The sequence below is a fragment of the Nipponia nippon genome, unplaced genomic scaffold, assembly GCF_047370975.1.
Source record: "Nipponia nippon isolate SJK-2023a ecotype South Korea unplaced genomic scaffold, ASM4737097v1 scaffold_3, whole genome shotgun sequence".
In the NCBI taxonomy this organism is placed as follows: domain Eukaryota; kingdom Metazoa; phylum Chordata; class Aves; order Pelecaniformes; family Threskiornithidae; genus Nipponia; species Nipponia nippon.
In genome coordinates, this window is record NW_028262347.1 from 107,667,338 (window position 1) to 107,678,094 (window position 10,757).

At 45.3% G+C, this 10,757-nt stretch overlaps 1 protein-coding gene across 2 annotated transcripts in view; it reads right to left on the reverse strand.

The window, feature by feature from the left end:
* Window positions 1–4,532, reverse strand: part of HTR7 (5-hydroxytryptamine receptor 7) — a 37,872-nt gene extending 33,340 nt beyond the window's left edge. For both annotated transcript variants that reach the window (XM_087767647.1, XM_087767648.1), the window contains exon 1: window positions 3,886–4,532. In XM_087767647.1, coding sequence (XP_087623773.1) covers window positions 3,886–4,412 — 527 coding nt within the window. In that variant the 5' untranslated portion in view covers window positions 4,413–4,532. The remainder of the gene's footprint in view (window positions 1–3,885) is intronic.
* Between the last annotated feature and the right edge of the window lie 6,225 nt (window positions 4,533–10,757).

Here is a 10,757-nt window from a genome sequence, read left to right on the forward strand (position 1 = left end):
GAAAAGGGAGAAATACTCGTCTCTCTGTCACATCTGTTTTAGTTCTGACAGACCTGCCTGTAAGCAGATAGCCTTCTTCCAAAGCAGGGGCTTAAGTAAGATAGAGGTACCTCAAAAATAACATGATCATCTCAGGTCACCCCGATAAAGATCTGTGGAGGTTGTCATGTCATGAAATAAAAGGAAAGATATGATCTGAAGAAAAGCATAATAGTCCAAATCTTGGTATCGTTATGAATGTTATCTTACGGTCTCCATAAATTTAGTTCTCTGTGGATAATAAAATGACCTTTTCAGACTAGCTTCTTTCTTGTGCACCCTGTACAAAGTTAGACAGTCCCATAATAGTATACTAATATATACTGTGCAGTCTTAACGTTTACACAACTTGGAGTAGAAGCAACATAAAAAGTATGAGCAGTACTTCATGTGCCTGACTAGGAAAAAAAGATGTGGTTTCTTCCAAAAGAATGAAACCAGCCCATTTGTAGACTCCATGCTAATCTGCATCTTTCAGAGCTTTCCAACTAACAAATTCAGCTGAAAAACGCATCCGCCACTGAGAGCTGTGCAGCAAAATATCTGTGTGCAATAGGCCTGCCAGCTGCTGGCATTTCAGGCCTCTCAGTGGCATGAGCTGAGTAGCACATATTTGTGCAAGGGAAACAAATCAAAAAGCCTCTTCAATTTACTCATTCTATCCTGTTTGGAAGGACCTCAAAGCTTCTTTTTACCAGCTATATTTGTTTGTCTAATAAAAGGTATTACCTCTCCCTATAAACCTTGCCTAACAGTTTGTAACAAAGTCTTTTTTATTTTTGAAGCTTATTTCAATAGTAACATTCTTTCAGCTATTTATCTTCAACTGATTCTCATATCTGCTTCAGGAAGAACCTAGAGGTTTAACAATGAAAATTTTAAAATATGCATCTTACATGCTATCTCTGCACTGCCTGCAACAGTCTCATCTTTCCCTTCAGGGGAGACTTTGCTGGATCACAACAAAGGCTTCCTAAACTGTCCTAAAGAGCCAGGTGGCAGCGCAATTCATAATTATTCTTCAAAAATGTTCCTTTTTGCCCTATCTTAACCCTTCTCCCTAAACAAAAGTCTCCCGTGTGACCCCAGGACCACTTAATTGTGCTACAAGGTTTAAGTGTATCTAAATGGCACCGAGGACAGTGGTGAAGTTGAAGCACAGTGAATTTCGTTCACTCCTCCCCTGCTCCTCCGTTTCCTGGTTCATCTTGTATTTGTACTCTTTGCACTGAGATAATAAGGGCTGTATCACCAGAGATCTTCTATATATAAAACATGCAAGTGTTTCCATCAAATCCATGGAGAAACGGTCCTTGTGAAAATGGTCTGACCCTTTAATGCACTATATACATTGTGATTTGCAAGCTCCTGTACCACATACAATACTTTATCTGGAGGTACTCATTTTTTCAGAAATACATCTCCCTCACTGATTGTTCAAGGCTTTCCTAACTACCTAAGTGTAAGAACAACTGCAGGTAAGATAGCACCATTAAAATCAATGCTAGACTGGCGACATTTCATCATTCACATTTAATTTTTATCATTTCTCCCTGGTTGGCATACTTTGTACATATTCACTGTTCAAAGATTAGTTAACATCCCGAGGTAATCTTTGGCCTGACTGAGCAGTGTTACAACAGTATATGATTATTTATTTTTAAATAAGATTACAAATCATGGAGATTTTTTAATTCTTTATTGCCAAGTGGTAGAGACATTTTGCTAATGAATTGCTGACTTGTCTCCTTTTATTTACGATATCACCTATCTTAACCATATAATGGATTTCGGTGACAGAGGTTAAAGCGTCGTGATTCACAAAATTTTGATTTCAAGTAGGGAATAGACAGCAATATAATGAATTATGAAGAGATCGTGTTCAATAAACATTCAGTGATAGAAGGAGGAATGCAAAGACCAGAGAGGAGATTAACTCCAGTTTAAACCACCACTTGTTAATGAAAATCAGTCATTCGTAATAGGTAATATTCTGGTCTAAATACCTAGCTATATCTCTTGTTGGTATTTGGGGGAGAGGGGGAAGTGGAGGGAGGATGGAAAGAAGACAGCAAGAGACCCGATCATCACCGTGACCATTTCAATCAAAGCCCCTGTTCAACATACAGAAGCATCCTCAAACGTTAAGCTAAGAAATGAAAAAGAGTAAAACTAAATTACTCCCATGCTACAGTGTGAATCAGTCACGCATCCTTACTTGGGTAAGAAAGCTTAATTATGTTAACCTGTCTTTAAAAGGTTATTAGAAATGGAGGTGGAGAGCTCAGAGATGGACATCAAGAACGATCAAAGAATGGAAGTACTTTATGTGGAGAGAGTGGAAAAATGAAATTACCTATCTTAAAAATAGGCAGGATAGAAAAACGGAGAATAAAGTTAGGAAGGCAGATAAACCTATTCCCATTTTCTTACAATACTGGAATTAAGTTAAAAGACAGGAAATTTCAAGGCAACAACAGCAAAAAAACCCCACCCTTTGATACTCGGTCAAAGTCTGTATGCGGATTTCATTGCTACAAGATGCTTTACAGCATCAGCTAACTGCTAGCCAGTACAGAAGTCACAAAATAGAGAGCATTGGAGCAGGGGATGCTTGTACAGAAATTAAAGTTTTGAAATCAATATAAACCGTGATGCTCCTTGGCATGAAACAGCCTCCAGTTATTGTGGGAAACTCTTTTGAAAGACTGTTTCTTTGCAGAAACCTAATGCAGAGTTCTTTCCCAAAACTTTCTGAAGCAGGCAATCAAGGCTGCTGCTGGATATCAGACTTGATAAACTAATTCTACAGTCTAGTTAGGAAGTTCTTCAATTTCTGCTAGTTGTGTTGAGTTGTAATGAAGAGTCTCCCTCTAGATGCTAAAATTCTCAGCATAGGATTTAGGCTGTGGAAGAGGGAAGTTACAGGCTGCAACTTATTTTAGAATGGGACTTGCATGGAATAAAGGAATCTGTTAGCCTCCCTCTGCAGAGGAGAGCTTAGACATGGCCAAATGTGAGATCTTAACGTCAGAAATGAACGCCTAAAATCCTCTTCTGCAGCCTGTATACACCTCCTTAGTGCCCCAGTGCCTGTATCTTTTGGAAGAAGCTATATATCAATGAGCATAGCTTGGTTTTTAAGAGGGAGAAGAAACTAAAAAAAAAAAAAAAAAAAAAAAAGGCAAATATTTGAAAGCAATTTTTCCTTCAAACAAAAGGTTATTTGTCAAAACGGTTCAGACAGTTGAAACGGAGCTATTCTGGGATTGTACTAGAATAATCATCCACCCCTAATCAGCTATAATTCCCGAGCCTTCTCTGATCTGGTAAAACTCGACTGAACTCAGTGAGGTTACGCTGTCACCAGCTTCGGAAGAATCAGCTCAAATCTAGCCGTGGTATAAAGCAGTTTAAAGACATACGTTGCAAATTTTAAAGCAGCTGTAAATGCCCCGTTATATGTAAAGAGGCACAGTAAACGCATACAGTGTAGCTCCAGTTTTGTTCTGACACCCTGTAACGATAGCGGGGAGGTTAACCAGAGGGGTAACTGGGCGGCTGGGCTGGGGGAGCGGGGGGCAGCAGGCACTGCTCCGGCGGGCTCCTTCGAACAGCAGCGGCTGCGAGGCTTGCTCTCGCCTCCCGCCGTGCTTCCAGCTCGTCTGCAGCTCATTTCCAAGGGACCCGGCGGAGGCAAACGAGAGCCCTGGTGGAGCCGCTCCCGGCGGGTGCCCGGCGCCGGCGGCCGGCCGGGGTCCCGGGGCGGCGGGCAGCGGCGCGGTGCCGGTCCCCCCGGGGTGCGGCGGGAGGGCAGGGCGGGCGGCGGGTCGCCGGGTGTCTCACCTGTCGATACTTATCACGCAGAGGGTCATGATGGAGGCCGTGCAGCACATGACATCCATGGCGATGAAGACGTTGCAGAAGAGGCGCCCGAAGATCCACTCGCCGCCGATGAGGTCGGTCACGCTGACGAAGGGCATGACGGCCAGGGCCACCGAGAGGTCGGCCAGGGCCAGCGAGACGATGAGATAGTTGGAGGGCTGCCGCAGCTTCTTCACGAAGCAGACGGAGATGACCACCAGGCAGTTGCCGGCGATGGTCAGCAGGGTGATGAGGCTGAGGACGGCCCCGATGACAACTTTCTCCACGTTGCCGTAGCTGAGGATCTGCTCCCCGCACTGGGAGTCGTTGGCGGGGAGGGGGCTCGCCGTGGGCAGCGCCGACGGAGGGGGCGACGGGCCGAGCTTGGCCAGGCTGCGCGGGGGCCAGGAGCCGGCGATCATCCTCCCGCCGCTCAGCGCCCGCGGGTCCTCCAGGGCCGAGGGCCGGAGGTTACCGTAGAGGTGACTGCCGTTGAGGGCGAGGACCATGTTGGCCTGAGCTGCCCATGAAGCCCCTCCGCCCGCCCGCCGGCTCTCCTCGCCGCCCGGGATGCTCGGGCTCCTCCTCGGGCGGCCGGCGCCGCCCGCCCCCTCGCAGCCGGCGGAGCGGCCCGCCGGGGGGCCCAGCCTTCCACTTCCCCCGGAGCGGCCGGGCTCGCCCACGGCGCTCCCCGGGCGGCCGCGGGGTGGGCACGGCGCCGTCGCCCCCAGCCCGCGGGGAGAGGGGCGGGCGGGGGTGGCGGCCGCTCCCCGCCCACCCGCGCCCACCCGCGGCCGCTTTCCTCCGACGGCGGCGGGGCCGGGGGGGGGGGAGCCGCTCCGCCCCCCCGCGCCCTCCTCCCGCTCCGAGCGGCGGGTGGGGGAGCGCCCCTTCACCGCAGTCCGTCTGCGCCGCGGCCTCGGCCGCCGCCTTCTCCTCCGCGGCCGCCCCCAGCGGGGGCGCTCCGGGACCCCCCCTCTATGTACATACTGCTACATGTATACATCGGCCGCACCCGAGAAGCTGCGGGCGGGCGGACGCGGCCGGAGCAGGAGCGCCCGCAGGCGGAGCTGCTCCGGTCGGAGGCGGGCGGGAGCCCCCGGGCGCGCCCGCCCCGGTGCAGCCCGGCACCTCTGCGTGCTGGAAGAGCTGGCTCCGGCGGGACCCCGGCTGCTGCTTGGGGAGTTAATAGTGGCCGCTCTTCTAAGGTCTACCCCCAGCAACATGGTCGTCTCTGAAGTATTTCTTTGTGTCTTCAAGCTCACAGATTTTCAGTATTAAGATTTCTTCCTTCCTACTACATTCATGTGAACCCCACTACTATATTTTCCCTTTTATTAATATTTATATAGCATTATTTTCAATTTATTCACCAGGCCGTGTGTAACCCTTTCAGCAAAGTTAAAAACACCACCACCACCACCAAAGCTCTGTTGCTTTGAAGTACCTGCTTTTCCTGCAGAGATTCCTTAAACTCCTGGATACCAGCCCATTTCTGGGACTCATGAGCTTTCTCCATTCTTTAAGTCATATTCTTGCCTCCAAGCGGGGTGAGAACTAACTGTTTGGATTGTCAGTCACCCATGGGATGCCAGCAGCAGATTACACCTCTTGGTATGGTAAGGTGCTAGACAGCAAGGATTAAAACCAGGAAACACGTGCTCCTGCGTGTCCCCTTACACTTCCAACAAGAGACAGAAGCCAGATGAACTAGAGAAAGAGAGGAAACAAAAGCAGGACTGTTGACCTCAGGCGGATCAGTAACCATCGACCAATGTCAGTGATATCTGATGGAAGGGAGGTCTTGCAGGTAGCAACACTATAGCAAGTAGTATTTCAGTGTGCACCAGAGAGAGGGAAGAACTGTGTGTGTGGCCCAGCGGTAAGAGAGACTGCAGTATGAGGTCACCTCACACAGACATAAAAATCTGCTTTGAGGAAAGACCTAACAAGTACCCAGCTATCAGAAAAAAACCTCATCTGACACTCATAGGCACTACTGAAACATAAATCCATAGCAGTTGAGGTTTCTGTACTTGGCTCACAGAATTTCTTGTTTTTAATGACATCTTCCATTCTGTTAGCATCACCTGCTTTTGAAAGTAGGCTTTCCATCGTACCTGCCTCTGCATTGGCCCAGCTCCCCCGTGAGCGTGCACGGGACTGAGGGGCTGGGGTCAGATGTGCCCGACGCAATCTGAGCACAGGCAGAGTCTCCTGTGGTCAGAAATGCAGCAGACGGTGAGCAGGGTTTGGGAGCCCAGTTGCTTGCTTTCCCTTCCACCCCCACATCTTGATTTGACTAAGATAATAAAATAAGCACGTTTCACATGGTAAGGATGAGATCTAGTTGGGCAGCTCTTTGACCATTATCAAGCTGAAAGTGTTTTCCTCTTCAGTCACGTATTTTCCTACACTTTGTTAGTTGCCTCACCGTGTCCACTCCCAATAAGAGCTTTCCCTGTTTAACCACCCAGAACGTGTTCAGGAGCCTTGAGCTCAAGGTGACTTACCCCTCCAGGGTGATAAAGCAAGTCTTTTGTCCCTCCTCCTCAGCTAAGCAAATATTAGGCTGAAAAAGGTCTTTAGAAATGGCAAGGGTACATCAAAATAAGTTAAAGCATTAAGGCAAAACATGGAGAAAGAAGAATATTTCCTCATTGTGTGAATGCATTTTTTTAAAAATAGTGTCTGAAGTACAGCTAAGCAGATAGGAACTAGGTAAATTTTGTTCAAAATAGATTCATATCATAAAAGCTGATAACATTGTACGGTTTAATACTCACTGTAAAAGCAATTTTTCAGTTGCTTAAAATGTCACTAAGGCAGAGCAAATTATAATCTGGTGCTTCCTAAAAATGTGTTGACACAGTTCATTAAATCAGTCATTCTTCGTGACAGCTTTTCAATACATTTCTGGAACGGGACTCTCTAAGCGTACTCAGTGGATTACATGCAGGATCATTTGCATGTTACTCTTACCCATTCCAACCTCAAAGGAAGATTTTTGCCTCATCTTTTGTTCTGCACCTTAAATTCCCATAGAGTTCATTAGAAGTTCATCACCTGATTTCTTTCCTTCTCAAAGGTCATATGTTACCAGTGTTCATATTTACTCTCATAATCTTATCTTTGAAGAGATGAACCAATTTAAGTCACATACCATTATCAAAAGGGGTTTGCATACTATTGCAGAGAAAACGTGAAACCTTGGCAAGATGAAGCAGCTGACACCTCTCTCAAATCTTGTCCTCGAAAGCTTTTCACTGGGACACACCTAGAATAACATTCCAGTTTCCAGGGCTGGACTGAATCTGGTAAGGTGCTTTCCTTGAGGGCTTTAGAGGCTTTCATATCCCCAGCACCTGGGAAAGCAGAGAGCATCCATCACTCCATGGGACTACATCTATTCTATGTGTTTAAAATAATGATACATGAAGGTAGGAGTTGAACGTTCCAAGTGTACATCCCGCTTTTGTCTTCAGTGACCATGTTTACAAATGCTAACATGCTGTTCCAGACAGCAAACAAAAATTAAACAAATGGCTGATTGGGTGTCAAGACTAATAAGTTGACATTTGTTCTCCCCCCGCCCCCCCAAGATATTACTTTTTCACCTGCCATTAGGCTTCAATGAATATCATCAAATCAGTTTTTCCGGCTGAGCTTAGTAAAAACCTGTTATTTGAGTAATTTAGGCTCTTTATGTATAAAAGCCTCTTCACATTTCTGTATACCCCCGACTCTGTGCTAAGGCCCTCATCCCTCATTCTTCATGCACTTATTGAAGTTAAATTATTTTGTTCACACCTGATAATGTACTTTATTTGTAAATCTCATCTTTGATATGTCATTTTTGTTATATAGAACTGTTTCAGATTAAAAAAAAAAAAAGGCAAGGGAACCTTTTTCTTTGATTTTTTTTCCTCTCCAAAAATAATTATTTGTTTGATTTTTTCCCCCTCCTCCAGAAATAGTGTTAATCACATAACATCTTCTGCATTTGTGATTCATACTAAGTGTATAATATAACAGTGGGCATTGGTGTCAATTCTTTGGCCCTGTGTTAGTGAGGTAAGGTAAGATAGACATCGTCAGAGCTAGCTAAGGAAATCCAATTTCCCCAGCACAGGTTGATTTAGTGAGGCCAGACTGTATCTATCAAAGTGTTTGTGTTGGAGGAACTGGCACTAAATCCTGGATCCTTCGTCCCTCTCCAGAGGACTTAATGCTTACAGAGTCTGTTGACACAGCAGGGCTTTGCTAACTCGGAGCACTCTGACTGAAACGCGTCAAGGAGTACAGCACAAGAACTTCACCAGCGGAGCAGAAAGCGTTGACAGCCGGCATGGTAACTCTTTCCCCCACACAGCCACCTCTAGAAAACAATATCCATGCTCATCTTAGCCTAAAAGCTTAAAGGCGCTGCTACATTCCCCTTCTTAAACAATCCAGTTTTGGATGCATGGCAGGAAGGTAACACAACAAGAGTATCCGATGTAATAAATAAACAGAGAAGAAATTTTTCTTGCTCTTTTTTCCTTTCTTATCATCCTCTTTTTTGTCCTTCCGTGCCTGAGCCAGTCTATCTTCATAAACTTGTTTTTATTTCTGTTGTAATTTTTTTTCTTTCCTTTTGTTTTCATCTTCTTTTCTTGGAAACCCATATAATTCTGGTGAGGACCTGCTCTTGGGAACAATAAATAAAGTATACCTATATGTTTCTTCTGCCTTGGGGAAATGTTGTTGTCAAAATGCATAGAATATTTTATCACAGACTGCTTAGAATTCCATGGACAAATATTACTGAAACCTTGATTTTTATTCCCAGCATGTACTGTTTAGCAAATAACACTCTTGTCCAACTTCTAGCAAAGATGTTGCAGCTGCAGTTTTCTTTTCTGCCTTTCCTTGTCTTTGTGAAAATAAATCATCACCACTCTGTGACAGTAAAACAGCGAGGTAACCGTTCTCATCTTTGGCATTTCTTATCATTGTCAAAATAAATACTCGCATCTGTGCAACTTAAATGTGAAATGATGTCTTCCCTTTTTGGAACCAGCGAATACTAGCAACAGCAAGCTGTCACCTGAAAATAAAACAAACAATTAAAGTGAAATTTATGCTAAAAATTCTGTACCGCTCAGGAAAACAGAGCTCCCATCCCTGAAAATTCAGTCTGTGCCTTTACAAAGGAGGTTATTGAGGTTGTGATAAAAGTGACCATGATATTCATGTTACTGAGCTGCTGAGATAGATAGTACCAAATAATATCTTAGCTCCCTAAAAGTGCTAAACATGAAACCAAAGCAAAAAATTCTAACACTTGCTACCATGGGCTGCCCATTGAAAACATATTAGAAGAATTGTTAGGGTTTCTGCATAAAAAATTGCTGAAAGGACTGCCCTGAGATTTAAGTGTATTGAGAAAGAAAACACTTGGAGGGAGGAGATCCGGCTCTACTAGGAGGACTTCAGGACACCAATGAAACAAAGCACCTCGGAAGCTTGTGGCTGAGCAGTGAGGACCACAAAGATGTTTTAAGTAGATCACTGGGGCTGGCCTAAACAAAAGTCATAAGATCCGTGTAATTAATGTATAAATAAAGTTGTACACTGGTCTGAGTACATGATTCATGATATCTGATGCTGAAAGTGCTTCATACACAGATTCTTACACCATTACAGCAAATAGAGTTCTGCAGATCTTCTGCAAGAAGATCTGTTTAAATGTTCTCCATTGTAAACGCCTCGAGGAAAGGTTTGTTTTGCTTCTATATTGCCAGACACAAAAGCTGCTTAATCCTATTTGATGTCTCTGAACACTGCTGCAGTAGGGCCATTCAAAAATAATTGATACATGTTTATGGATTGCTTCTTACATTCATTAAGACAAATTAAATCAAGTTCCATCATACACGCAGGCAAAGAAAACCTGAAATAATACCTTGAGCTCTTCCATTTTCACACACTTCAAAGAAAAGCCTGAGAACACCATTCAGGCTATGCTGCTTGTTCGAACAACTGCCAGAGAAGCAGGACTGGCTCATCTAATAGGCAAACACTTTATGGATGCAGATAGGCCAAAACAGAGCTCCTTTACTGAAATATCTTGACCCAATATTGCCAAGAACGAAATTCTGCCATAGATGTGGCAAGAATAAAGACGGTTTACCAGCTGGTGTTTTTTTTTTTCCCTTTTAGAGAGATGTGTGTTTTCTCTGTCACGGAGATCTGACAGGCTGTTGTCTACCGAGCCCCAAAGCTGCCCTGAGCTCCTAGTCCAGTCTCTGCAGCTCACAAGTAGCTTCTCTGCTACCAGCATCCCAGGTCTTCGTAACTCATCAGACAGCAAGGCCAGAAACGTGCCAAGCAGACACTATTGGCTTTTGGTCACCCATTGTAAACCGTGACCTCTTTGGTAGAAACGAGCCACAAGTCCCAGGCACAGCTGGCACAGGCTGCACCAAGGACAGACCCATAAGTAGGGACATACCAGGAGCTGGCAGCGTCAACGCTTTGGCCTTGGTTAGCAGCATTTTTGCCTTGGTAAGAATTCAGAGCTCCAGATGCCCCACAGACTTCCCTTCATGAACATTTAGCCCAGTTTGAGGAAAGAGAAAGCCGAGGACGCTCAGCCCGCATAGGCCCATCCGTCTGAAGCTGGACGGGAAGCGCTGACCTGCTGTCTTCAGCAGCTGCTCTAAGTCCCCAAACAAACAAAGAAAACCCCCAGTGGTAATTACCACCCGTATTTTACATATCCCGTGCTATTTATCAGCGGTAGAACAATGTATGTGCTTAGGGAATATCTCTTGACATGGCAGCTTGGGCTTTATTTCACATTTCTTTTA